Source organism: Crotalus tigris, unplaced genomic scaffold (genome assembly GCF_016545835.1).
Source record: "Crotalus tigris isolate CLP2741 ecotype Arizona unplaced genomic scaffold, ASM1654583v1 scf7180000019173.45859301935:6455823, whole genome shotgun sequence".
Classification (NCBI taxonomy): Eukaryota; Metazoa; Chordata; class Lepidosauria; order Squamata; family Viperidae; genus Crotalus; species Crotalus tigris.
In genome coordinates this window covers 5,407,155-5,434,146 of record NW_024097414.1, presented here as the reverse complement: position 1 = coordinate 5,434,146, position 26,992 = coordinate 5,407,155, and the positions used below count along the sequence as shown (strand labels likewise).

At 47.4% G+C, this 26,992-nt stretch overlaps 2 protein-coding genes across 7 annotated transcripts; one reads left to right on the top strand and one right to left on the bottom strand.

Moving 5' to 3' along the window:
• Window positions 1-2,702: 2,702 nt before the first annotated feature.
• IQCE (IQ motif containing E) lies at window positions 2,703-17,195 on the bottom strand. 5 transcript variants are annotated; one of them, XM_039360578.1, is made up of 19 exons: window positions 17,043-17,194; window positions 15,538-15,585; window positions 15,069-15,108; window positions 14,535-14,675; window positions 13,663-13,797; window positions 13,302-13,372; window positions 12,878-12,991; window positions 12,634-12,684; window positions 12,462-12,532; window positions 12,053-12,125; window positions 10,921-10,970; window positions 9,526-9,618; window positions 8,664-8,812; window positions 8,007-8,062; window positions 7,199-7,389; window positions 6,942-7,044; window positions 5,685-5,845; window positions 4,571-4,671; window positions 2,703-3,758 (listed from the first exon to the last, which is right to left on the bottom strand). In XM_039360578.1, exons 1-19 carry the CDS (start codon window positions 17,082-17,084, stop codon window positions 3,637-3,639), a joined length of 1,812 nt encoding a protein of 603 aa, XP_039216512.1. In that variant the 5' UTR covers window positions 17,085-17,194; the 3' UTR covers window positions 2,703-3,636. The 5 variants fall into 5 exon arrangements, with proteins under 5 accessions (XP_039216512.1, XP_039216513.1, XP_039216516.1 ...); XM_039360579.1 differs by having other exon boundaries at window positions 4,571-4,668; XM_039360582.1 differs by lacking the exon at window positions 4,571-4,671 and having other exon boundaries at window positions 17,043-17,195.
• A 131-nt stretch (window positions 17,196-17,326) lies between these two features.
• On the top strand, window positions 17,327-25,088 carry BRAT1 (BRCA1 associated ATM activator 1). Of its 2 annotated transcripts, none has more exons than XM_039360577.1 (13): window positions 17,327-18,059; window positions 18,407-18,561; window positions 18,984-19,131; window positions 19,693-20,065; window positions 20,357-20,476; window positions 21,086-21,177; window positions 21,396-21,499; window positions 21,901-22,087; window positions 22,473-22,552; window positions 22,825-22,927; window positions 23,275-23,373; window positions 23,853-24,034; window positions 24,122-25,088. In XM_039360577.1, exons 1-13 carry the CDS (start codon window positions 17,933-17,935, stop codon window positions 24,836-24,838), a joined length of 2,487 nt encoding a protein of 828 aa, XP_039216511.1. In that variant the 5' UTR covers window positions 17,327-17,932; the 3' UTR covers window positions 24,839-25,088. The 2 variants fall into 2 exon arrangements, with proteins under 2 accessions (XP_039216511.1, XP_039216510.1); XM_039360576.1 differs by having other exon boundaries at window positions 23,832-24,034.
• The last annotated feature ends 1,904 nt before the right edge of the window (window positions 25,089-26,992 follow it).

Below are 26,992 nucleotides of genomic sequence, written 5' to 3'. Positions count from 1 at the left end.
TTCTTTCCTGAAGACCAGGCCCACCTTTATCACGTTCTCCAACATCTCTTCTTTTCCACACCAACCTCTTTTGATATGATCGTTCTCAAACTCACGTCTACGGCATTGTAGTCCACTGAACTTCTGAGTTCGGCCATAGCTTATATCTGGAATCCAGAATGTAAATTCCACATTCTTGTCCTCAAAACATCAAAGGGCAACTCACTCCTGACTATGAATGGCTTACAACTTTGGATACTTAGAAGGAAATCCAACATTGCTCTTTCTTGAAACACAACTAGCTAATCTGGTTTTTCTCATCTGTGTGTCGAAGAATTCAACAGGGTTGTCTTCACGGACCTTGCTCAGCCAGGACAATAAAAGACCTTGCATTTTTCAAAAGCACTTGCCGAGAACCGAGTGTGCTTTTTGTGGTTTCTCCTGCTGTGTGCCCCAGTCCATTATTTCGAAAATGGGCTAATGTCATTAAAGAAGCTGTCTGGAAGCATCCCTAAGCCACAAAAGCACATTTCACAGCCAGACCTCCCAACAGATGTTGTTCTCTGCCAAATAACGTGATGTAACACATTACTGTCACTCTGGACAGCAGAAGCCAAACTAGAACCAAACCAGTTTCTTGGATGATGGGTTTACGTAGACGTCCCTCTCAAGACCCCCCCCCCAGATTAACAAACGCTCAATCCTGCTGGAAACGCAGCTCTTTCTTCCTTGCCTCCTGTTCGTTAAGTGCTTTGTTACCAAGCCTTACTGCTCGCTGCTGTTGTGAGAAAGAGGACCTGGTGCCATCAAATTACTCATCCTGGTAGCTTCCCCCGAGGACTAAAGTCTGGGAAATATTTTGCTCCTGTCTTGGCCTGAGTGATCTAATGAAGTCCCCGGCTCTGCTAAAAGAGGCTTCTTGGAGGTTAATTACAGCTCGCTCACCCTTCCTCCAAATTAATAAGACACCAGCTGGGTCAATGTCGTTAGCAAATGAACCATGGACAGCCTCATCCGGAAAACTGACTGGTTTAGAAAGCCCTCCACAGTTCCCTTTGGTTGTGACGATAACCATGCGAGTGGAAGAGCAGCTGGAATTCATCTGCTGGACTCAGCAAAGGGTGAAACCCCTCTTCCTCCTCCTCCGTTGCCTTTGCTCTGGATGGTTTCCAGCACCTGCCTCTCTGAGATCCCTAGCTGGGAAGTTTCCGCGGTTGGATTCAGCAGGAACTCATCTGGTGGGGCTCTCCTTCTTGGCTGCGAAGTGTAGCATGAAGGACAGTCAGCCAAAGATAAAGAGCAGGCCCAGTTCTGGATTCGACAAGCATGTGGGGTCAGGAGAGAGACCAACGTCTTTAGGCTGAATGAGGAAAGAGAGAGAGCGAGAGCGAGAGATATTGCCTGGAAGGCAACCAAGCAGCTTTCTCTGAAGGAGAGACGTCCATGCTCAGGGAAAGCGCCAATGATCACGTCCGTTGACTGCAGATCACCATTAAGACAATCACCATTATCAAGAGCCGAAGGGCTGCCTTCTTTGAGTCCTCTTTTCTCTTCATCAATTCATCTTCTCTCTTTTGTAAAGACTAGAAACGCTCACAAATGAGGGCAGATCTACGTGTCCCAGGCTAATGTTGCAGGAGCCAATCTGGGTCGGTCACCGGGACCATAGGTTTGCCTTCTGAGCTTTTGGACTCACGCTGGAGCCAATCCTCAGGGAACGTCTCTCTGTGCTTTGGGCTGGTCTGTGTGTGGTATTTATATGGTGCCTGTGGTGTGTGGCTTTTTAGTTGCTGATTGGAGTGCGTTGATGGCTGGCTATCAAGTCCTTGGCTGTTGTGCTGCCAAGCCTCGCCTCCTAAGGACCTGGTAAGCTGGTGTTGAATCAGCAGTCTTGTTGACTTGAAAAGGGGCCCGTTGCCCAGACTTCAATTGCTTCCCTGGCTGTTTTTGTGTCTGCTCGTCCAACAATCTTAGTAGCTGCACAACTGAATGTATGTCCTTGTTTATTGCAATGTGAGACACACTGGAAACACCAGAAACGCCGCACAGCCCAACAAGCAAGCATCAATCAAACTCCTTCTCTTTCGACCACCTCCCATGGACCTCTTCCATCCACAAGAAGCCCTCTGCTGAAGAGCCGAGGTGGCGCAGCAGTTAGAGTGCAGTACTGCAGGCCACTTTAGCTGACTGTGTTCAGCAGGTCAGCGGTTCAAATGTCACCGGCTCAAGGTTGACTCAGCCTTCCATCCTTCCGGGGTAGGTAAAATGAGGACCCAGATTGTTGGTGGCAATGTAAATATATATATACATTGCTTACTGGTGTACACTGCTTAGAGAGTGCTTGCACTTAAAGCGGTATATAAGTCTCATAAATAAATAAATAAGACTCCTTCTTCAAAACGGAAGTGGAGAGGCTGCCAATTCAAATAGAATAAATATTGATCCGGATTTTTGCTGGGGTTGTTCCCCGCCTTTAATGGGTCAGAGTCCTGCAGCAAAGCAACCTTCGGAGATTCATTGAGCCGATTAGAGTATCATAAAAAGAACCACATTCATTGGGGGGGGGGGAGGAAAGATGAGAGGTATGTAAATGCATCGAATGTTGAAAACAGAATGTTTAACTCCAGTCTGCAGCAAGAGGGAGACAGAGATTAGAGAAAAAGTGCTTTTGTTTCTTTCTGATTAAAAAAAAAAATTACGTGGAAAAAGCTAATGGCCAGACATGACTTAACTTCTTCGTTTATTATTGCTTACAGGAAATCATCTTGCTGGATATAGCCTACCAAGCTTGGCCTCTGGCTTTGTTTCCAAAGGCATGTGAATCTTAACAAGCTTGTGATGTGCCTTTTCGGCCAGCAGAAGCGACACACACACACACACAACGGGCTCTTTCAGCCTGCCGGTTTCTCTGACGCCACAGGAATGGGAGCAGAAGAGGAAGACCTGAATATTTGGGGGGGGGGGGAGAAACGTGGAAAAATGGAAGCTGGATGTTTAAAGAACCGCAGGGAGGAGGAAGCAGCTGCAAACGGCAGTCGAATTCAACACGGGCTAAAAAAAGAGAGACGATATCTCAAAGTCTGGTTTGGGTGATTGGCTTCTGATAATGTCACAGGTGTTCCTTGACTTACAATTCTTTGTTTAGTGACCGTTCGAAGTTACCACGGCAGTGAAAAAAGGGACTTATGACTTTTTTTTTCACATTTACGACTGTCACAGCATCCCCTGGCCGTGTGGTCAAAATTCGGACACTTAGCAATGGATTCACATTTATGATGGTTGCGGGGTCCCAGGTCGTGTGATCCCCTATTGCGACCTTCTCACAAGCAAAGCCAATGGGGAAGCGAGATTCACTTAAGAACGGTGGGAAGAAAGGTCGTAAAATGGGGAAAAATTACTTAACAACTGTCTTGCTTGGGGCTCAGAGGTCATACGTCGAAGTCTACCTGCACACTGCTGGGGAATACATTCGCAAGGGATGGATGCCTCTGTAACCCTCATGAAAACCACCAAGAGGACACAGCTACATTATGGGTCCCCTTACTCCTTTTGGGGGTGGGTGGGAGGGGGCAAACCAAGATGCCTTTGGTTCTCGAACCGGGAGCAGCACCGGAGGACGTCACCCAGAACTGCTGGAGCCAGAAGACGAAGTGTCCTTCATGGGAAGGAAGACCTGGTGGTGGTGGTGGTGGTGATGATCTCATCCGAGTCGTCTGACTCAGCCCCGTGGTCCTCACGCTTTGAGGGGGAAGCTTGCCGTTGATCGTGGGAGGTGGTAGCTAGAAGGGAACAAAGGAGAAGCAGAGCTGATCAAAAGGAGCAGAGACACACAAGGCTTTTGGGGGAAGGACGTCCGTTTTTAGACCAGGAGTTTGAAGACTTGTGGTTTCCATGCCTGCTTTTCTTTCTACGTTACCAACAACAACCCCAGCACTAAACCATCATCACTGGCTTCTCTATACCGGTTTCCTGTTCTCAGATGGGAAACATTACATGTGACCAATGAGGAAAGCAGCTGACTAGCCTACTGCCTTAATTCACAGGCCAATTTCCTGTCTCTCTACTGGAGTTGACCTCTGCAGAGATGGGTCCCAACTTGGTTCCGAGGGGGAATCTATTTCCCAGCCTGCAAACCAGATTGGAAGATGCCACCCAGTGGGGTTCAAATGTGAAGGGGAAGATCTACTGCCGGGATCTACTGTTTTCCCTAACTTGCCCTTCACCCATCTACTAATTTGCCCTTCCTCCTTTCCTTTCCTAAAGCTTTTATTTGGCAACTTTAAGCTGCGTGGACTTCAACTCCCAGAATTCTCCAGCCAGCTATGGATTCTGGGAGTTGAAGTCCGCCCAGCTTAACGTTGCCAACATTGAGAAATACCGCTTAAAATAGGGAGCTTCAAAGGGAAGATCTGGTTCTGCACTGCCCCCCCCCCAAACCAAGCAATCAAGCAAGAGGGGCTGACCCCGCCCCCTTCTGTGCCCAGGTTTCAAATGAGATCAATTTGTACCCAAGATCAAAGGGATGAAGCCTGCCATTATGAAATGGAGCGAAATGTGTAAAAATGTAGGAATGTAAAGTGAGTGAAATTACCAGAATCGGAAGTGAAGACCAGAGGTGAATATTTGAATATCGACCAGCCCATTTTCTCTTCTCCGGCTTTCTCCCTCCCAGGGCTGGAGGGGAGAGGCCTGCTGCAAAAGATAAGTGGTAGGGGGGGGGGCAAGAGCCATAAAAGCTCAGATTCCAAAGTGGTGAGTCAGCTCCAAAGGAGCAAGATTTCTTGCCAGCCTGCGGGCTCCAGGTCAAGCAAGCTCCTTCTGCCATCTATCCTTCAGATTAGTTTCTGTGGGCAAAACACACAACGGAATAGAAGGGAAAGGGAGGGGGCAATGCATTACTGATGGGGGGTGGAGAAGGAGGAGAGCCAATCCACTTCCTGCTCTATGCATCACAACTGAAATCCTTGAATCTGGGCTCAGGGAGAACGCTCACACTGGGAAAAAGGCGAGTCTTAGGAATCTCCACCAAGGAGGCGGGGCCTTCAGGCCCAGCTTGGGAGGCCAATGTAGGCAGCACCTACAGAGGCGGGGAACTTGAGCCCTTTTATGACTTGTGGACTTCAACTCCCAGAATTCCTGAGCCAGAATTCTGGTGGCTCAAGAATTCTCGGAGTTGAAGTCCACAAGTCATAAAGGGGCCCAAGTTCCCCGCCTCTGATCTAAATCCAGGCATTTGCTCTGGGCCTCCGTTCTGCAGAGCTGAGTCTGCTGCTGCTGCTGCTGTGTGTACGTGTGTATGTGCAGCTGCAACAGCCGGTGAGCAACGCAGCCTGGGGGTTGGGTGGGGGAATGCCTTTTGGCTGAAATGTTTTGGATTCCACATCCCAGTATCTAGGGGGCACAGACCAACTGCGTCTAGACAGGGGTGTCCAACCTTAGCAAACTTTAAGACTTCTGGACTTCAACTCGCAGAATTCCCCAGCCAGCAGGGGAGGTAAAGTCCACAGGTCTTAAAGTTGCCAAGGTTGGACACCCCTGATCTAGAGGATGATAAGATTTCTGATTGTTTGAGTGGGCCCTGGGGGGGGGGTATTCTCCTTTCTTCCTTTGACTCACTAAACTAAGCCTCCAGGACAAGCTGGGTCTGGATTGCTGGACCACTCAGCTTATGAAGGCCACATTAAAGCCATCTGTTTCCTACTTACCGTTCCTCAAGCGATGCTTGTGTGACGTGAGCCCCGGATGCGGGCTGAATGAGTCTCAGGGCTGCTGCCTTCTCTTCCTCTTCTTCCTCCTCTCCCCTTCCTGCTTTGCGACCACCTCCAATTCTAGACAAAGGGCACAGCCCGGAAGAGGAATCTGAAGCCTAGGAGGGGAACAAGCAGGAATCTGGATTTGAACGTAATGAAGGAAGCTAGGACGCTTCTGTGCTCAGTCGTAAACTTTCCTTAGAGACACAATTGATGCAGCAGGATTGGTGTTTTGAAAAAGTCATTGTGTAACCCAAAAATGCAGCTGTTCAGTAACTGGATCTACAGATAGTCTTCAGTTAATGACAGTAAATGGGACCAGAGTTCCATCAGAAAGTGATGCGGTTGTAAAGCACACCACATGACTGTGGCACTTAGCCAAAGCCGTTCTGACAGTTCCATTTATTGTCGTTAAGTGATGACTGCACAGGTCAGGAATTCTGGGAGCTGAAGTCCACATAGATTAAAGTTGCTAAGGTTGAGAAACACTGGATTTGTAGGAGTAACAGAACCTGGGGATGGAGTTAAAAGAGGGATCGGCCTAGAATCCTTACGTAGCCATAAACAACTAAGTCCAACCTTCCTTGAATTCCATTGACCGTTCTCTAATGCCTAGCAGATCCCAACTGTGAGCTGAGAAGATTCTTGTGCCCAGGCAGGAATTACAATAAATCAGTTAAATTGGACCCTCACGTGTGGACCTGCTCTTTCATGACTGACAGAACTAGAGTGACACTGGATTAAGAAAGAAAGAAGAGGGGAGAGAAACAGATAGGAAGACTAAGTTCAGAGACTGTGGAGTTTTGCTGCAGCATTTAAGAGGCCTCTTGCCATTCACAAAAGGAGAAGAGGTTGAGCAGGACCAGAAATCTCAACGGCCAAGATCCTGACAATAACATCTTTGGCCATCATGGATCTCCCATAACGCCACGTTTCTCGCTGACCCTGCCTTAATTGCCAGGAGGCCATACCTCATTCGCCACCAGGAGAATATCGAAGTTTCTCGTCTCTTTGACACTGCAGAAATGTAAAACTCAATCCTTGGCTGCAGGAAGGTCTTCGGAAGGAAACTGTCCAAGAAACTATTAAGATTCACAGCCAGACAGAGCCCAAACCTTCTGGGGATTTCGACAGAAGCCAAATCTGTCAATATTAGACAACACAGCTCACCACGCAAATTAAACGGTTGGAAGAGGATCTTGTTTTTTTTACCTGATCGGGAGGTTGTGTGACATCAATTCTAGCCTGTCTGCAGTTAGTTTTCTGGTTTCCTTCCAGTTCTCTCAACTTCTCTTTCAGCTGCTGGATTTCCACCCTGCAGAAGGACCAGACAGATCGTTTGTACAGCATCGTATTCACTTTTGACTGGTGGAAAGAGGGGTGGGGAGAGAAAAGCTGGACAGTTCCCCCCCCCCAAATCTGCAATAAAGGGGAGTTGGGCTATGTTGGCTCATTCCCAGGAACTTAACTCTTTAACCGCCAGCTGATTCTGAAGGACGAGAATATGGTCTCTCAGCCTCACTGCCGTCTTGCAGAGAGGCTCACACTCTTCTGGGAGATCAGATTCCTTAGCAACTGAGTGATCCACTTCTTCAGAAGCGGTGGGAGGGAGCAACAGCCCCCTGCTGGTCTCTGAAGGCTGCAACCCCTCCTCCATTTCCTGGAAGAAGGGGGGGGGGGAAGAAACACTAATCACCTGGAGTATTTTTTTTTTCTTGCAAGTTACCTCCTTCTGCACTTATTTATTGAGCTAGAAGCACAAGAAAAATAAAACATGCTTTAATGGGAAGCAGTTCAGCTGGACAAAAAAAGGATCTAAGCTGCCTTCCACAATATGGGGGTCTTTCAGAGCTTTCACCTGGCTTTCTGGATGCTGGGGGATGTAGTCCAGATCAGCGAAGGAGGCAGATTACAAAAGGAAAACTAGCAGAGCCTTTGCTAGCTTCTCCTCTTAAGTTTGACCCCTTTCTGGAATTAGGAACAAGCTGGTGGTGGAACCAGCATGAAATTTCTCCTTTGGGGTGCCCCAAAGGCCAATCCTGATGAGCAGCTTCTAACCTGTCGGGTAATTCACAGGCAAGCTACGACCCAGGCCATCTGGCAAAAGATGCAACGTAAGCTAACGCTGGACCCTGAAACCATCATCACTCACTGACTGATATCATGCTGTTTTTAAGAAAGTTAAGTCCTGGACCTCTTGATTCTCCATCGAGGCTTGTGCAAGTGGCCCACTGAACATGGTTAGCAGCCAACTGCTCAGGAATAACTCTCACTTACTTTTCCCTCGTCAGAAATCCATTGGAGCAGTTTCTGCCTCTGGCGAGCAACATAATCTGAGGAAAAGGAATACAGTTGTCAAAACGGGGGAGACACAAAAGACTGAGCCCCAAGGACCACCAGAGGGGGGCTGACTGCCAAAGCTAGAAGTGCATATTCCCTTGCTAGAGGTTGACCATCTCTCCAGTTGCTTCTGATGGCCACGAGGATGAGAGCAAGGCCAGAGAACGAGGGAGGGACAGGAAGAAGGTATCAGCTAGTGGGAGAGGGGGGAGTCCTGCCTTGCTTCCTCCTGAGCAAGACAATTTTCACCCGTGCTTTTGGAGAGAGCAAGCAAGAGGCAGCCACATACAGGACTCTCTTCACACGGCAGATCCCTGATGCTTTTGGGCTGCTGAAGGGATTCCCAGCTCTTAGTTCCCCTAAACATTTAACTTGGTCTTTTTGAGTGTTCATCCATGCGATGTTAGATGTCCCGGGGAAGTCTGTTAAACCACGTTTGGTTCCCTCAGAGTAGGGTTCCCCAACCCTGATCACTTGAAGGTGGGTGGACTTCAATAACCCAGAATTCCCCAGCCAGCAGAGCTGAAGTCCGCCCACCTTAAAGGGTTGAGAAACACCGTTTTGGAGAATTGCTAGAGCAATCAGGATGCTTACTTTTGGCCTGGCTGGGAGATAGGAAGCAGCTCAGAGCGTGGTCCATATCTGCTTTCAGCCTTTCATTCTGGTCCTGCAGCTCCTTCATCCTTTCGGAGAGCTGGAAGACGGCCGTGCTGAGCACTTCCTGACGCCGGCTCTCAGAAGCTCTGGACTCCAAAAAGAGAAAATCAGCTGCCATGGCAATATAAAATGTGCCAGTGTCTTGCTCCCTCCTTTACCCCAGGTGTGACTGCCTGCCTGGTGAAAAGAGTGACATTTCTAAGCTTTCTGATGATCGAGTAAAGACAAACCTGCCTTAATTTTGGTCTCCCTCCTCTGAAATCAAGAGGGCAACTTTCGTTTGAAATCATGACGCTTCCCCTGGTTTATTATACTTTACATTTTCCTCCTTAAATTTTGTTCCTGGATGGCTCATTGGGGACACTATGTAACAGTAGAAATCTTAATAATTTGTGGGATGTTACCAAAATATGAGGAAGGGAAGGGAAGGGAAAGGAAAGGAAAAGAAAAGAAAGAAAAGGGAAGGAAATAAATGCATTGATACTTAAGAAGTTCAACCCCCCACTCTGCCGTTTACTGTTTTGTGAACTAATATTTAGAATCAGAATTCTAAAGAATATTTAGAATTGCCTGGGGCCACATGTGAGGTTAATGGGCCTTATTTCTGTTTTAGGCAAAGTGTGAACGAAGCCAAATGTAGTTCAATGCAAAACAGGGTCAGGAGTTGGACCTGCAAAGCTGCAAGTTGGCCCTTCCCCCCTTTCTATTTATTTCACTATCTTGTGGGGGGGCAAGGAGGGAAGTGACATTCGGGGAACAAGATGAAGTTAAGTCTTACTCTACATTTCTACGAAACTACCTTGAGCGCCACAATCCGCCAATCGTCCTTGGATTGCATATCTTTCCTATCTTCTTCTTTCTGTTTCTTCCTCCTCTGAATCTTTCATCCGATCTTATAGAAACCGGGCAACTTTTAGTATGCAATTTTTTTTTTTTTTTTTTTAGCAACCAGAAGCCCACGAGAAAACATCTCCATTGGGACTTCTTCCCACATCTATTAAGCAACCTCAGCTGGGATTTAGGAAGAAAAAGAAGTTTTATTTTTAATTGTGAAAAACTAGCTCAACGTTAACCCTTCCCACGGCTGGCGTTGGAACCGTGGGTGCTGGCAATCATCCCTGAGGCCTTTTGCATAAAGAAGATTTAAATACTTAAGTGTAACTAATTTTGAGACAATCTTACTGAATTTTTTGAATACTGTGGGGAAAACAAATTTAAATAAGAATATAAACAGGATTTACAATGAGGCAATCAAGATGATTAATGAAAAGGAGCTTTATACTGATGTGGTCATTATTTGCAGAAACACGAGAAAAATGTTTAGATTTAATTGTCATTTGTTTACATGAAAACTGTTTTTTTTTAAGGTTGGCTAAAGAGAATATTATCAGAAGAAAAGGAAATCAAGTAAAGTTATTATATGGATTATAGAATTATAGAAATTAATTGTTATTGTTTCTTAAACACTAACCCAGACAACACGATGTTTACCAAATATTAAGGTGTATGTTAAAAATCAAGGAAACGTTTTTTTTTTAAAAAAGAAATTCTAGCCAAAATTGTGATCATAACTGTTACTATGAAATGTAGTTTTGTGCTTTCCCTGATCATAATGCAGCAGAAAGGAAGTGACTGTGTTTATGAAGGACCCTAAATTCAATAGGCTTTTATAGGATGAGAAGGCGTTCCCTTCAGCAAGACTTTAAAGGCGAATCCTATTGTTTGCAGCTTTGTAAAAAGGTGGGTGTAAAATCACCACCTTTTTGATGGCAAATTCATTTTTTTCCATCCCCCCCCCCTTCAGGTTTGAATGAGACATTACGAATTTCAGGAAGCTGTTACTTCATCCTGAGCAGGACACAGAATTGTCCAGTAGTTGCTCAGAGCTGACAGTGCCTTGACAGCACATAATCAAATCAATCAGCTAGGCAGCTTTTCTTCTAAGCAGAATACATTCTTTTAAAATATATATGCCTTTTACCATTTCTTAGGTAAAAGGAAAGCTTCTGATGGGAATTACAAGAATGGAACAGAGTCTGCTAACCAAGCTAAACAAAGAGAATGACACGTAGCCGGTGACCTTTTTTTTTAAAAAAAGTTTAAATTTCACTTCCTGCACAGCGATTAGTGAAGAATAGAAACTAGCCAGCAAAAAGTTAAGCACATGCAGAAAGCCCCAAAGTAATAAACGTACTTTCGTTGCACAACTTTTGAGTGTGTCAGCAGGTTCTGGAGGCGCCGGATCTGCAAAGGGGGAGAGAATATTATCCAACCTAGTCAGGACCACCAAAGGAAGCTATTTCATAAAGACGCAAAACAGCACCGGGAGAAGTCTGGTAGCTCTTGTTTCCAACTAATTAATTTAATTGAAAGGCAAATCCTTCTAGGTTTGGGCTACAATAGATGGTCATGAGGAAACACGATTCTCCTCTTACGAAAATGCATCAGAGGAACCCACAGAGACAAGACCCCAGAGAACATTGGGATGACCAAAGTGATGGTATCACATGATCCCAAAGACATAACAAGGGCTCTTAGCAGTTGTAAAAAGAGGTTTTAGGGATCAACGGGTTTGTGTCTTTCTGGGAACAAGCTCCACTTTGCAGAATCCACGGGGCCAAATTAGGATCCGGAGGATACATTCGTTGCTCACACTGGCGCCTCCGAGTACCACTGCAGTATCAGTTAGGTTAATAACAGAATAACGGAAGGGACCTTGGAGGTCTTCTAGTCCAACCCTCTGCTCAAGGTGGGAGACCTTATACCATTCTGGACAAATTCTTCTACGATCAACCACATGTGGGATAAAGCGATCTCTGCCTAGCTAGGTGGTAGGAAAGAAGTCAGGGTTACTGATACCCCCCATTTTCTAGGGGAGCTCATGAGCCTAGACCAGTGGTTCTCAACCTTTTTAATGCCGTGACCCCCCCCAACCGGTTGTAAGTCGAGGACTACTCAACTGGTGCAGCACCGTTTGCAGAATGGGATTTTTGGCGGGCTCAACAGGGCAGAGACAGCCTGGACAATTCCTATTGGCTTTGGAAAGCCAATAGCATTAGACTCTATTCAAGAGAGTCTCTTCTATTGGCTTTCAAAAGCCAACAGAATAAAAGGGAGGAGCCCAGCTAAGGAAAAGGGGAAAAAAATGGCGGACTGCGTTGTTTGGCGACCCCCGTGAAATGGTCATTCAACCCCAAATGGGGTCCCGACCCACAGGTTGAGAACCGCTGTCCTAGACAGAGCCTTACAGCCCACAGATCGGCAACAAGCAACATTTCACCGGATGTTTTTAATGATGTTTCCCCCTTTCAAACCACTTTTCATACCTCTTGGTAGGAAGTACGCAGAGCGATGGTCATTTCTTCCAGGTCGGTATTCTTCACATCTGCCTGGAGTTGACTTTGGGCGAAACAGACACAAAAGGAGGATTGGCACAGTCCAAAGAGACAGAGGTTAAACCTACATATTTCTTAACTATACGGATGAACCGCTATCAATGTTAAGTGATGACTATATTCCACTTTCGGATCCTGACAGGTGGGAGATGGTATAAACAAACAGAGCACATTTATTATTTCCTTATTCTGCCCTCCCAGCCTGCGATACGCTTTCACGAGCACAGGAGAAACCTGTGGCCAGCAGTCCCACAGGCAAATGACCAATTTGTTGTTGGAAAACTTAGGTCTTCTGCAAGAAGGAAGAGGCAGGGGAAAATATTTGACAGTTTCTCCGTACTTAATGGTGTTGTCTTTCTCCTTGCACTGCTGTTCTAGCCTGAGAATCTTCTGCTTCAAACCGTTTATCATCTATTCCAAGAGAAAAATAAAAAGGGTTGCCTCTTTATTGTACGTTTCTGGAAAGCTATAAATGGCGAACAGAAGGGGGAGGGGAAAAAAAGTGCATTTACCAAGCTGCTCTCGCTTTTCTGTTCTGTCCGTAACCAGCTAAATTCAGTATACTGCAAAAAATACAAAACAAACAAAACAAAACAAAACAAAAACCCCACACAGCATTGAGCATTCCTGATTAGGGAACTGGAGAATGTGTTTGGGGGTTTGCTGAATCAAGGCTAGCCCTGCCAGATTCACCCCCTCCTCAGTCAGAAGACGAAAGAGCTGCAGGAGCCATCAGAAAGAGACCCTCCGCTTTACCCGGAAGGGGTCCAAAAGCTGCTCAATGTGTTTGTCCTTCCGGTTATTGTCTTCTTCCACCCGCCGGAGTTTGGTTTTCATCCGATCCGCTTCGCACTTCTGAGCTTGGATAGTCTACCACAGAAGGGGGGGGGGAAACAACTTTTCAGAATTATCGAGCAAGGAGACGGTAAACAGAAAAAAAAAAGAGGATAGGAGAAAATTTATCTTGCCTGGTGGCATCAGAGAATCCCATCTCCTTTTCCTTCCCAGGAATCTTGTCTAGGACAAATTTAAATCCTCAGCAGATCCCATCCCGCCCGGTTACTTTTAAACATTTCCCAGAAAGCAGGAAGACAAAGCTCCAACGAGTGAAAGGCTACAAACTAAAATTCTGTTTTGTTCATTCCACTGATAAGAAAGAGATATAAACGCTTGTTCTAACCTTCTTTAGTTCAATGATCTCGTCGTACATATCCTCCTTCTCCTTGTAGTCTGGAGTTCCAGGGATGTAGCCTGGAAAAGAAACAGCAGGGATACAATATTTTAAGACCGTATCATTCTATCTGTTTCAAAGTCTTTCACGCAAAGACTTGTACGTCGCTTCTTCTAAAGCGGCTGGAATCCATTACAGCAGGGGTCCTCAACCTTGGCAACTTGAAGATTTGTGGACTTCAACTCCCAGAATTCCTCAGCCAGCAAGTCTTAAAGTTGCCAAGGTTGAGGACCCCTGCATTACAGACTAAAAAACCTGAAATTGGTGTTGGTGCTAACTAAGAGGCAGAATTCCATGCCTCCAAACTCACCACGGCTGGCAGAGCGAGCGTGTTTCGGTTTCTTCATCCCCAAAGCTTCCTTGAGGTACTCAGGTGTGCTTCCAGGAAGAGGGGAGAAAGCAGTCCTGATGCCAATATCGGACTTGGAGTGACTCATCCAGGTACCTACGGAAGAGGGGAATGGGGTGGTCAGCTGCCACCTCAACGCTTGCTTGGGGTTTGCTACACATCCCCTGAACTGGAGGGAGGCAGAAAGGTAAGGGGGAAAACGAAAGCAAATGCTGTATCTCTTCGAGAAGCTGCTTCAAGGTCGTATCAGCTGCATACCATCCTGTGCTTGAACTGACCATTACAAAAACATCCTGCCTGAACTGACTGGCCCCGTAGGGGTGGGCAATGGGAAGGAACCAAGGGAGGGAAAAGTTGAACCTAGGTATTTTTGGCCCCCAGTCTTCAGTTCTGGCCATGCTTTATGTTTTGCTTCACAATACAATTGCAGACAAATGGTGGCAGGTCTGACAGAGATACCAAGAAAGATAGCAATAGCAACAGCACTTAGACTTATATACCGCTTCACAGTGCTTTACAGCCCCTTCTAAGCAGTTTACAGAGTCAGCCTCTTGCCCCCAACAATCCGGGTCCTCATTTTACCAACCTCGGAAGGATGGAAGGCTGAGTCAACCTTGAGCTGGTCAGGATCGAACTCCTGGCAGTGGGAATGCAGCGTCAGCCTGCAATACCGCCTTCTAACCACTGCACCACCACAGCTCTTAAGGGAAGACAATCCCATACAGCCAAATTCAGCTCCTGGCTACACATTAATGAGAGCTTTTAATCTGGATTTTAATCCCAATTCTGATGGTTTCCAGAATTCTCTAGTAAAGAAGGATCCAGTTTCACACCTGGCTTCAGAGATCCACGCCAATATTGCCTTGAGGCTTTCACTAAGGGGCTCTCAAAGTGTCTGCTCTCTGAGCTTTTCAAAGTCCGCAGAAATCCACTCCTTTTAGAATGGAGGCAGGTGTGAGAGGTATATGGAGACCCTGCAGGAAGGTAAAACAAAAAAGCCAAGATTAAAAGTTTTAAAAAACAAGCAAGATACTAACGTTATCGTTTTGTGACAAGAGGAGTGGGCTCTCTAGGCTCTCAAAAAAAGGAAAAAATAATTCACAATCGTGTGCATGTATACATAAAAAGGGCTGCATGACACGTGACCGAGGAGGCCTTTCTTAATCAGGCAGGAAAAAATGAGACGTGTTTTACAAGAGCTGGGTAAAAGTTTCAAGGTTTTGGAAGAACGCAGCAGGGCAGTGAGTTTTATCTCTTAATCCCTTTCCATAAAATGAGCTATTACCATGAAAACTGGCCGATTTTTAAGATTAGTTCGTCTCAAAGAAAGGACACCATGTCAGCCAAAGCGGGGATGTGACACTTACTTGATTTTGCAGGCCTGCGAGACATTTTCTTCTTCAGTGTCTGTAAAACGAAACAAAACCAAAAAGACTTTGTGTTGTGATTTGTTGCTGGGGAATTTTTCTTGGTGAATTCCCCGTTGGTGCTCCATTTTGTGAGCAGAACTCTCTTGCAATTACAGATTTATTGGAATCTGATGGCCACGAGAGCCCCCAGTGTTTTTAAGGCCACATCAATTCCAGTGTTTAAAAAGACAGAAGAAAAAAAATACTCAGAAGAGTTTAAAATCTGAAAGCAAACAGCTGTATGAATTGACTGCAAAACTTTCTTCGTATAGCTGGAGTGTCATAGATAGGCTCCAGTTTGTTTGCCAGTTTATTTTGGATTAACACAAAGCACAAATCACATTATTACAGTTTGATCAGCATCTGAATCCATCCAAGATCAATTTATAGAAAACGAGAGAATTGAAAGATATCTAGTCCAACTTACTGTTTCTGCATCAGAATCGTAGGTCAGGGCAGGAGAATTATCTTCAGCCTGTAAAGACATAGATATTATAAAATATGATGCTGCTGTAAGTATCTAAACCTTTTTGTTTATGAGATTAGCATTCAGTGATATGGAGCAGTGGGTCATCAGTATGATCAACTCTGACCGGAAGCTGCTTCTCTGAGGCTTTCTTACCCTCTTATCCCAGAACTTTTAGCCTGAGATGGCTGGAATATGACCAATCTAAATTACTCAGGAAACTCAGAAAAATAATAACTATCCATCCATTATCAGCCATCAAGAGGCCTGTGACAGAATGCAGGTTACTGTCTGGAACAAGCAGCTATAAAACATCTAATGTATGGGTTTCTTGATGCACTCCGAGCCTGGTGGTTTTCTTGCAGAAGTTTCATGACCCAACTAGGCAACATCATCCGTGCTAGAAAGGAGGGGGATTTGGTCCCTGTTTATATACTAACTAGGGACTTGCTCTGTCAGTGTTGGTGGGAGGGTTCTTTGGTCGGGCTGTTTACTTCCTGGATTGTTGGTCTAGTATTAATGTAGAGAGAGATAGATAGATAGATACATAGATAGATAGATAGATAGATAGATACATAGATAGATAAACAGAAAAGAATATTTGTAGCTCAATGTTAAACTGTGGGGGTTGTCCTTGGTACTCTCTGAGGTTGGTTGCTTTCTTGCAGACATTTCTTTACCCAACTAGATAATATCATCAATGCTAGAAAGGGGTGGATTTGCAGAGAGGAGGAGGAGGAGAACTGTGGGGTCCTTGATGACCTCTGAGCCTGGTTTTCTTGCAGACATTTCATTACCCAAATAGGTAACATCCTACTTGCTAGAAGGGAGAGGGATTTGCAGAGGAGTGTGGTGGTGGTGGAGAACTGTAGGATATTTAGTTCCTTTCTGAACTGGGTAATTTTCTTGCAGACGTTTCATTACCCAACTAGGGAACATCATCAGTTCTGCTAAGGAGTGGGGTTGGCTCTCTCTTTATAGAAAGCCCCTTGTATCTAAGCCGAGAGCCAACCTCTCTCCTGGCCTGCCCTCTCAGTGAGGGTAGGGGCCTCCTTGGGAGAGCCTTCCCCAAAGAGCAGCCCAGCTGAGCGCAGTGGAACATGGGACTCCTGATACGAAGCCTCAGGAGAAGCAAAGGAGGAAGAAGGCATCTCTGCACGGGATTTCCACCCCGCTTTCCCGAGTCCCAGAGGCCGGTGCAGCCCCGGAGTTCAGGACCCTGCCTGGGCAGCCCCGTAACGTGTGAACGGGCAGGGTTCCCGTTGACTCTCCCTGTTCCCCCGCTTTGGAGGAGGAGAAACCCTCCCCTATTAATGCTCCGGGTCGTCAGGCCAGCCCTTCCCGACGCTCTCCCGGTTCTCCACCCGCCCCCCCAATCCCCGGCGGCTGGCTGGGGATGATGGGAGCTGCAGTCCCCGGGAGGCGAGACGAGCGGCCGGGGCGCCTCGTCTCCCTCCGGCCCTCACCGACTCCCGCTCCGCGGCGGCCTCGCTGGGGCTCCGCGACATGCCGGCGAAGCGACGGAGGGTCTCAGGCACGGCAGCCCTTCCACAATCGCTCCGCGCAGGGCCCGCCTCCCAACTTCCGCCCAGGATCCATGGCAACCGCCCCGGCAACTGCGAAGGGAGGACCCGGATGGACGCGCGCGCGTGGCTACGCCTGCGCAGTAGCGCTTCTCGGTTGCTTGGGAAGGCCGCGGCTTCTTGGCCCGGTCTGAGCCTATTAGAAGCCCCGGACCGATCGCTCCCATGACTCGCGGCTGCCTCCGCTGTGGACGATGGGGATCGGAGCCAAATGTGTATCTAGGAGGAAAGCAAAGTCCTTGCGCCATCAGGGAGAAACTAGCCTCCCTTGCCCTTTTGCGCATGCCCGAGCCAGGAGAGCATGGATGCGCCCGCGCCTGCGCAGAGAAGACGAGACCCTATAGTTTGCAAGGCACGAGTTTGCAAGATCTGCTTTCTTGCAGCGATCGGTTTCCTTGCAAGCGGATCCTGCCCGTGATTGCACCCGCGGCCGCCGGGCCATTGCAGGAGGCTCTCTCCCCTGCCTCCCTTCGGAAGTCCTGGGGGAGTGGAGGGGCACCCCCATAGGAACCCCGTATTGGGACCGGGATCGACTCTTCCTGCCCCTTCCCAAGCAACGCTGCTTGCATCGGGGCCGGCCAATGCAATTCCCCGCGCGAGAGAGACGGGGTGGCATTCGGATAATCGTGGCAGACCCGTATCTCCGCTAAAAAAGGGGTGTGAACGTAGCTTGCAGGGGGAACTTTCAAATTGAACTCTAAATTTCTGCGGCTTTGGCTTGCTTTTGCAAGAACAACCCTCTCCCCTCCCCCCGAGGCTCCTTGCTCTTCCCCATGGATGCAAAATGTTCCCAGCTTTTGCCTTCCGTTTGCGCCGTTCTGGCCGACCCCGGGCATCCCGTGGCGGACGACACTTGTCTGGAGAAGCTGCTGGACTGGTTTAAGGCTCTGGCCAGCGCTGGTGAGTTGGCAGTTAGCTTTGTATTTGGGGAAAGTGGGGTGGGGGGCTCTGCGTGGAAACCCACCCTGGGATGCTAGCAGGAATGGTGACATTGCAGAGATTGGGACAGACATCGTGAGGACACCGCCTAGGTGTCCTCGCCTTGGCTTGCTTGAGATGATAAAGTTTGGATTTGTTCTGTTTTTGTGGCCACATAACTGGGTTATGTAGATGCAGGCTGGTTACCAAGCATGCAAAATGCAATCCCATCAAAGCAGTGTGTATGTCGGACTTGTGAAACTGGGTCGTAAGTAGTTCCGGGAAGGTCCGTGGTAACTTGGAGTGCCTGTATTTTTTTTTCTCCCCAGGGCCTAGTTTGCTGGTATTAAAAGAGAACCCGTGTCTGATCGAATTCATCCTTGCTGTGCTCAGACAAGGGGAACCAAATCCCGTTCTTCTGGCGTTTGTCCTGAGGCTCACTGGGATCCTTGCGGCTTCTGAAAGCAGCTTCCAGCGTTTGCAGGTTTGTCAAAGATGGCGGAAGCAATTCAGATGCAGACGTACTTACTGAGCAGGGGAGGGGGAATCATACAATTCTTTCCTTCTGCATTAAAAAAAAAGCCCTCTAGATTTAGTTTAATTGGGAAAAAAACACACAATTTGAATGTTTACAGCAGAGTCCAGATGGATGGGTCAGGATTTCTCAGCCCTTATTTTAATAGTTCCACGGCCGTGAAGCATCCTTCAGAGCAGCAACAGATTGATCCAGCAATGTAACCCTTCTTTTTTTCCTTCCTTCCTTCCTTCCTTCCTCTTTCTTTCTTTCTCTTTCTCTTTCTTCCTTCCTCTCATTTCCTTCCTTCCTTCCTTTATTCTTTCTTTCTTTCCCTTCCTCTCATTTCCTTCCTTCCTCTATTCATTCATTCTTTCTTTCTCTTGAGTCAGCAACAGGAGGTGGTGTTTGGAGCCTTTGGAGAAGCAGGTCCCCTGGGCAGCCCACTCTGGGAAAACATGACCATTCGGAGCGGCTGGGTGCAAGGAGCCTTCATCATGCTGCAACATTACAGTGCCTTCCAGTTCCTCTGCAACTCTGGCAAGTGCAGACTTTTCATCCCCTAAGGTCAGATTGCACAGCTGGACTCTCCTAGCCTGGATTCCATACAGGTAGTCCTCGACTTATGACTCTAAATTGAATCCAGAACTATGGTTGTAAGCCATTCTGGCCATTAAGCACATTCCTGCGCCCAATTTTACAGCCTTTATATTTTGCAGCAGTTAGTGGCTTTTAACAGTTGCTAGGCAACCAGTCATAAGTCAAGGACTACGTGTGCATCAATTCCTGGTCCTGTAAGTGACATGTTGGTGGCTGCCTACGAAAAAGACTCGGGGGGGGGAGGAGTTTTCGGTTAACTAAAAGGGATCATCCTTGGTTAGAAAGTTCCATCTCTGAAATGTTATCTTTTGTCCCATACAACAGTAGAATCAAAAGGTTTTTTTTAAAAAAAAAAATAAAAATCATATGCCATTTAACCGAAGTCCAAATAAATAAAATGTTGTTTCCAGTGCTAAATCAAAGCATCCTGCTTATATTCATCCCCAAAACGAAATAGCCGTTTTCTCCCGAAATTGTCAGCCTCTCCCTGGTTGTCAACAGGAGCTCTGGATGTGATCTTCACTCTTCAAGGAGACCCCAGCCTCTTCATCGCTGCGGGAGCCAACCGGCTTCTGGCCCGCCTGCTCATTTTCTCCGTAGAGTCCGAACCGTCTCGTCTTCTCAGTCCAAAGGACAGCGATTGGCCGGCCTGCGCTCGGATGATGGTCGCCCGTGTTGAGGAGGCTCTCAAGTCCCGCTCTCCGTCCCGGATCAAGCATTCCCTGAAGCTGTTAATGACGTTATTTGAACACAACCAGGATGCCTGGACCGAAATCTTGTGGTCACGCATAGCAGAAAGGGTTGAAGCTCTCCTCGTGGAAGAGCCAGTCCAAGCAGGACCCTTGTTGGCTGATTTATTTCTTAGCATGGCGAGGTAAGAGATGGTCCATATGTTATTATTTAAGAGCTCGGAATTGGTTAAGATGGCAGGCTACTGCTTGCATGGAGGCTTCTTGCCTTGTTCTTGTCCATCACGGATGATCTTGCATTGCTGGGTCTTGTGTTGCAATTATTGGCGCTCAGTACAAAAAAATGGGGGCTCTGGGGGTAGTCAAAGATTTGAGCCCTTCATTGCATTTGGGGGAGAAAGGGATGAAGTGGGTGCCTTAAGTCTCGCAGATGGTTAAAGAGACAGCTCTTCAACCGGTCGTTCTTCCTTCAATAGGTCTCCTGCATTTAGCTGTCACGAATGCAGCCTTTGGAAGCTGGTGGCCCTGGCCCTGAAGAATATCGGCCTGGCTCAAGTCGGCTCTTTGGCACATGGACTTTTGAAGCTTGAGGCATGGTAGGAACAGAGGCTCTAAAAAGGTGGCCGTGATCTAGTGCAGTTGGCAGCTTTTAAGAAATGTGGACTTCAAAGCCCAGAATCCCCAATACTTAATATTCGGTGATGAATGAGCTTCCTGGAGGGGTTTGCTAAGTATTTTGTTTGATTTGTTTAGCTGCAGATTCCAATTCCCCCTTTTCTTAAACCCTTTTTCATGCCTGATCAAAGTCTGGGATTGCGGTCCTACTGGGGGAAAATTGGGCTTGCCAGTCAAGTGTTAAATAAGGTGAGAGCCCAGTCAGTCCTGGCTTATTGCAAAAACGTGGCTTAGGGTGGTGTACGAACTCAAGTCATAAAACCCCTTTCCACTCTCCTTCCACTTTCCTCCATTGTGAAGTTTTTAACGTCCTTTCGATAGTTCTAAAGACGGTAGGATTTGCAGAAGGCAGCACATTAAACCAAAGTAACGTATAATTTGAAGCATGCGGCCTGCATGCGTGCATGCATGCTCGTGTGTGATTTTACGTTGAAGGGATTTTGATTTACGAAACAAACTTTTAACAGACGTCAAACCAACGGAAAGCTCTAACCTTGTGCGTGCAAAGCAACCTTTTTCTCTTCTTCAAGCCCACAGGCCATCCAAGCCCAGAGCCTGGCTGTTTTGCTCCGGCCTATGGATTACATCTTGCGAGCTACTTCTCCTCACTTAGGTTTCCCAAGTGAGTGGTACAACGTAATCACGTAAACACCCATATCCATTAGACAGGGTGGGTGGGTGGATGGGGAAAAAGAGGCCCTTGGATTATCTGGGGACTGAGGATAGCCACCGTGCTCTGTAGGAATTAGAGGTTTGGAAAGTCTCCTGTTTGCAGAGGTTTATCCAGCTGTGTCAGAGGTGCCTTTTGTCTGAAAATTGTCGTTTCATCCCATGCTTCAGGATTGCTGGACGAGGCCCTTGCAGATGCTTCCTCTGTGGAATCTCTCCTCTCTACCAGTCTCCTATGTCAGACGATGGCTCATCTTCAGGACGTCCAAGAGCTGGTAAGAAAAGAGCAGGCTTTCTTCACATGTCTTTGGAGATTCTTCATCATTCAGGTCATGGTAGTCCTAAAACTGCTTTTTCCAAAAGGCAACTGGACGTTTTGGGGTCCCCCCCTTGAAAACGTTTTGTTGCTCATCCGAGAAGCTTCTTCAGTTTCTTAACACGGCGAAAATAAGCGTCTGCCAAGTTCAGATTTTCCCAAGAGATTCCCTCGTCCTTTTCCAGCCAGGAAATTTCTAAGCGTGCTGGCTGGGGAATTCTGGAGGTTGAAGTCCCCAAATGTTGACTGTGGAATTCTGGGAATTGAAGTCCACAGAGCTTCAAGTTGCCGTGGTTGAGAAACTCTGCTCCACAGAATTACAACTCTGATTAACTTAGGACACGCTTTTGCTTCCCCCAGATGTGCTTGGCAGTGGAGTTTCCCCATAAGCCTTTGTTATGCTCCGTGGTGACCCTACTACAGCTTTGCGCTGGCCAGGCTGTGCCGTCCTCCTCCTGTGGAGCTACACTGGGCAACATCTTGATTGGCAGCTTCCGTGTTCAGAGGGCGGCCCTTAGCCTCCTGGGAGCGCTCTCCCGATGGGCTGGTAAGTAGGCTTGTGTCTGTGTTGGATATTTTGTCTATATTTTGTCTGTCCTGTTTAGTTAAATAAATAATGGAGCAGTTTGCAGAAGGTGTGTGGTTTTTTTTAATCCCATTCTGCCATGCAGACAAGCACCAACAATAATTAATAGGAATAAAAAGCAGAAGAGGTCCAAAACACTCTTTTCTCCCCAAAAGCAACTTATTTGGGGCAAATTGAGCATAAGGAGTCTTTATGTCAGTTCGCTGCAGCTCTTAAGTTTTTTCTTCCCACGGAGCAAATATTTTTGGTTATAAACTCCGAGAAGTAGCACTGGGGATGAAACCAAGGCTGAATGGGAAGCACAAAAGGGGCAGAGGCGATTCAAACGTTTGTTCTCCATATTTAGCGTCAGTTCACGATGAAGAAAGGCTGCAAGTATTTGGCGTTCTCCTGACATACTTACGCAGTCCAGAGAGCAATCCTGTGGTGAGTGCAGAATTCTACTAACTAGGAGTTTCTCTTGTCTTCTGTAAGTAAGGCTTGTGTGTACTTAGGACTGTTGCTTAAGAGATGGACCACTTTTCATTCAGAAGAGAAAGGGGGATAAAAGCCAGACTGACAGATCATCCGTGCTGGGAGACCCCAGCAGCTTCCAGAGTTCCTTTGTTCGTTATATCCCACTTTTATTATTTTTACCAATAACTCGAGGCAGCAGCCATACCTATGGTAATAAGAAAGATGCTTCTACTTCCTTCCAGATTTTGAAGAAAGCCCTCCAAGGAACTCTGAAGTGGCTTCTGGGCGCCTTGGAACCTTCCATCTCCCTCGCTGACCTCCAGCAGCACCGACAGTTTCTCAGAGGTGTAAATAGCATGACTTAGGCGAGACTTACATGCTAGCTTGCCAGAAAGGATTCAATTAGCCCAGTCTTCCTCAACCTTGCAGATGTTTGGGGGCGACACTGACCAGCACATCTGGACAGTGCTAGGTTAGGGAAGGCTGGTCTCTGCACTGGATCCATGCGAACTGCCCGATATGGTGGGGTTTTCTCCCCTCTCCCCACCCAGTTCAGATATTTAATTTTTTTGAGCGGGAAGGTTTAGATTTTAAGCCAGCGTCATTTCATCCGTCTGACCTGAACTGAGTAGGGGGATCGGGAAGGATGGCCAAGTTCTCCACCCTACCATTTTCTCTCCTTTTCTTTGAAGATACGGTCCAGTTGTTACAGAAACATCTGTGCAGTCCAAGCTGGGAAGTCCGTGATTCATCCCTGGAGTTCCTCAGCCTGGCCATGAAGCATTTGAGAGGTAGGGCAGCACCGAGAATCCCGCAGAGGGGGAGCCTTTCAGCTGCCATGTCGAGTGGCACAAAACCTCCACACCAAACTCCAGAGGATTTTGTTCGTTCGGAGGGCTGGGCGTGATGGGCCTTTTCTCCAGAGGCGTCTTCGAACTTCCAGAAACCTTGAGCAGAACATCTTGAGTGTTTTCCTGAGGGTGGGGATGGAGCGGCTAAGTAGTTAGTCACACGGCTGTGGAATGAGTCTGGTTTCCTCGCTGACTTTGCGTGTCCGAGGATCACAAAAGGGGCTCCCGGGATGATGCCACCATCATTAATAGGAATCGGTTGAATTTCTGATCAGGTGACCTGGGGATGCTGCCGTGGCGCCAAGCGTGGAAAAAGGGGCCATCAGTCATATTGTTCAATCTTCGTAACTTCGAACAGTCACTAAATGAACTTTATACAGGACTTACCTATATTTTAGGAATGCTGTTTCCCTACACAGGGCTAGACTGGTTTGGCCAAGAGCTGCTCTCTTCAGGGATGCCCCTGCTTCTGGAAGATCTTCTGGACGACCCCGAAAGTTACGTCCGAGCCAGCGCCGTGAAGACCTGGGGCCGTTTCTCTCTCCTGGCCCGCTCTGGCCCAGAAGCGCCTGTCCTCACGAGCACCGAGAGCGCCAAAGAGGTACAATACCTGTGTGCAACTTAGGGCTCCAAACCCACTTTCTATACATAGAGCAGCTGAGATTCTTTCTCTCTTCTCGTCCCCCAGGTCTGCGTCGGCGGCGCTCGCTTACTGGACATCTTGTCTTCGGACTCCGAGGGCTTCCCTCGCCGAGCGGTCATCGGGGTCTTCCTGGACTGGCTGAAGGAAGGACATCCTGAGGCCTCGGCAGCGCCCGCTGACCTTGTTTCTCGAGCTCTTCAAGCCGTGGAGGGAGACTTAGACTGGGAAGTCAGAATGAGCACTCTGGAGCTGGTGGGCCTTTTCATCGCCCAGATGTTTGAGCAGCTGGGGCTCGGGGGGAGCTCGACTTCGGCTGCTTCTTTCCTTGCCAAGCCGCCCGCGTCTCTCCCCGACGTCCTGCGGCTCTTCAGCCAGATGGGAATGTTTGGCTTCCTTTTCAGAGCCCTTCAGGATTGCGACAGGCCGGTGGCGCTCAAGGCCTGCCAAGTCCTTTTGGATCTGAAATCCAGCCTTTGCAGACACCGGTCGAAACGGTCCCCCTCGGGAGACCCCGCTGGGCTAAAGGAAGTTCCTACAGAGATGCCCTCTTCTCTTTTGAGCCTGACTGCGGGGGAGGCTGCCGAAAAGGGCGGCCAGGATCCGGAAAGGCTGCGTCTGATCCTAGAATCGATGGACCTGGAGGGCTTGCAAAGGACTCTGGATGTGAGCAGCGATTACCTGGAGAGGAGCCCACAGTCTCTCCTGCAGGATATCCTGTCTACTGCTGGGAACACAGAGGAGAACAAAGTAGACTGCTATTGAAGTGACGGGCTGGAGCTCGCCGGCCAGTGGGGAGAAAGGGGCTACTTTCAGAACTGAATGACTGCAAGCGCACTCCTTGTCCAGCTACCTCCAGAAAGTGGGCCTGGTGGAGAGTGAATTAAAATTTTAAAAAACCCTTACAAGAAAAATAAACACCAAAGAAGAGCTAACGGACTCTTCCCCCAAAGGCAAAACTCACACAAGCTTAGGGTGAATGCAAGGGGTAAAAATAAATAAAATAAATACCCAATACTCCTTCCTCCTTTTTTTTCACAACAGCAATCTTTAACCACTAGACCCACCCCCCTCTCTCTCCCTCTCTCTTTTCCTAGCTGGCTGGTTCTGTTTCAGTTCATGGCAGGGGGAAACCATCTGAATTTGTGCTGAGTGGGATCTGGCTCCTAATTATTGTCAATCATGCATTTAGATCAGGTCTGTCTAATCTTGGGAAGCTTTTAAGATTTGTGGACTTCAACTCCCAATATGGCTGGCTGGGGGATTCTGGGAGTTGAAGCCTACAGGTCTTAAAACTTGCCAAAATTGGGCACCTCTGATCTAGCCAATCACACTAAGAACCCTTGGGGGAAAAAATGGAGGGTTCATTTGAGCTCCTCAAGTAGCAACCTACATCCGGAGGTTTGTGGAGCAGATCTATGACAATTTGCCATGGCCAGCTACCATGGGACAGCTCGCTGAAGGACAAGAGTTAACACTCATATCAAAGAAATGGAAACGAATCGTTAAAGAACAGATGCAAAAGGAGGGACAGGATGAAAGGTGAATGACAAAAAATAAAATAATTGTTTGAGTTAAATAATTGAGTTGTTAAAATTGTCCTGGCCGTGGCGAGGTGTCCCATTCCATGTAGCGATACCCCCAGAGCTGAACCCTGTGTGGCAGGCCACTTAGTTATTGAAGGACGAAAGCCAGAGGAGGAGAGCTGAAAGCGATCCCAGGGGAGGGCTGGGCAGCTAAATGGAGTTCTTTTTAAATGCATTTTCTTACATGGAACCACGCTTATTTCCTGCTGTAGAGCCCTGGATGATAATCAGGGTGATTATAAATGATTACAGCTAAGTTTTTTTTTTTCCTTCCTCGGGGTGGTAAATGCAGTTTTCTCGCCCGTTTCATCCTCGCAGCAATTTGGGTAGAACAGATGAAGGAAAAAGTGCTTGGCTGCCTTCAGATGGAGCAAGTAGGTTTCTATTGGCACCGTGCATCTCTTGATGTATCACTAGGAAATCTGAACAAATGTGCTGTTCGCAGGTTCTGCGTTGATTTAGTGGGGAGGGGGGGAGTTCTTGAGTCAAGTCCGAGATCTGTGTGGGCAAAGACTCAAGTCAGAACTTAATAGAAAAGGTGGGGGAAATAACCCCTTAACGCCAAGGCCAGCCAAAGGTACGAATGCGAAGAATTACATTTGTTCCTGGAAGCATTTACTGCAGAGCAGAGAGCTGATTTATAAGGTTTTTTTTTTAATATGACTCTTAAGCAGCTCACAAATGTTCTATTCAATCATGTCCACTAAACAATCACACGTGTATGGATCGGAAATAAATTCAGCATCCGGGATGACTAATAAAGTAAGGGTTTTACTGAATATGGGTTTTGCACAAATGTGGACCTTGATCCCATTGGGGGGTGGGGGGTAGTAACTGATTTTGTGGGAAGGGAACCCAAGCCCTTTCCAACAACCCACATCTGGACTGAGGTCTGCCAGATGTGTCAGACTATGTCACCCATAATCCTCAGCCAGGAGGGGAGTTGCAAACTAAAGGATGCCAACACAAGGAATACTATCCTTAAATGGTTCCTGGATATTTCTAATGAAAGAAAAAGGACCCCCCCCCCAAAAAAAAAATTGTAGAGAGAACTATTTGGATTACTTTTGACAACTAGTGTGTTTTCCCCCAGGCAGAATAACAAAGTTGGAAGGGTCTTTGGAGGTCTTCTAGTCCAACCCCCTGCTCAGGTAGGAAACCCTAGTGGTGGGATTCAGCCAGTTTGCATGTTATTGTTTATTATTATTATGGATCATCGCACAGTCAGCCAGATGTTCAGACTGGATTTGGCATTTTGTCCTTACCCAGGATCTGGGATAGGCAGATGTGGGTGTTTGATGGTATTACAGATATCGTCGCAGGATGGAAGCAG

Excerpts from the sequence above, each read along its gene's own strand:
- IQCE (XM_039360578.1), bottom strand. The coding sequence starts at position 17,084 with ATGTCGCGGAGCCCCAGCGAGGCCGCCGCGGAGCGGGAGTCG. Across the intron at positions 15,586-17,042 it reads CCGCCGCGGAGCGGGAGTCG|GCTGAAGATAATTCTCCTGC; the intron begins GTGAGGGCCGGA and ends ATGTCTTTACAG. Across the intron at positions 10,971-12,052 it reads TGCGTACTTCCTACCAAGAG|ATCCGGCGCCTCCAGAACCT; the intron begins GTATGAAAAGTG and ends CCCCCTTTGCAG.
- BRAT1 (XM_039360576.1), top strand. The coding sequence starts at position 17,933 with ATGGATGCAAAATGTTCCCAGCTTTTGCCTTCCGTTTGCGCCGTTCTG. Across the intron at positions 20,066-20,356 it reads TTATTTCTTAGCATGGCGAG|GTCTCCTGCATTTAGCTGTC; the intron begins GTAAGAGATGGT and ends TTCCTTCAATAG. Across the intron at positions 22,088-22,472 it reads AGCGCTCTCCCGATGGGCTG|CGTCAGTTCACGATGAAGAA; the intron begins GTAAGTAGGCTT and ends CTCCATATTTAG.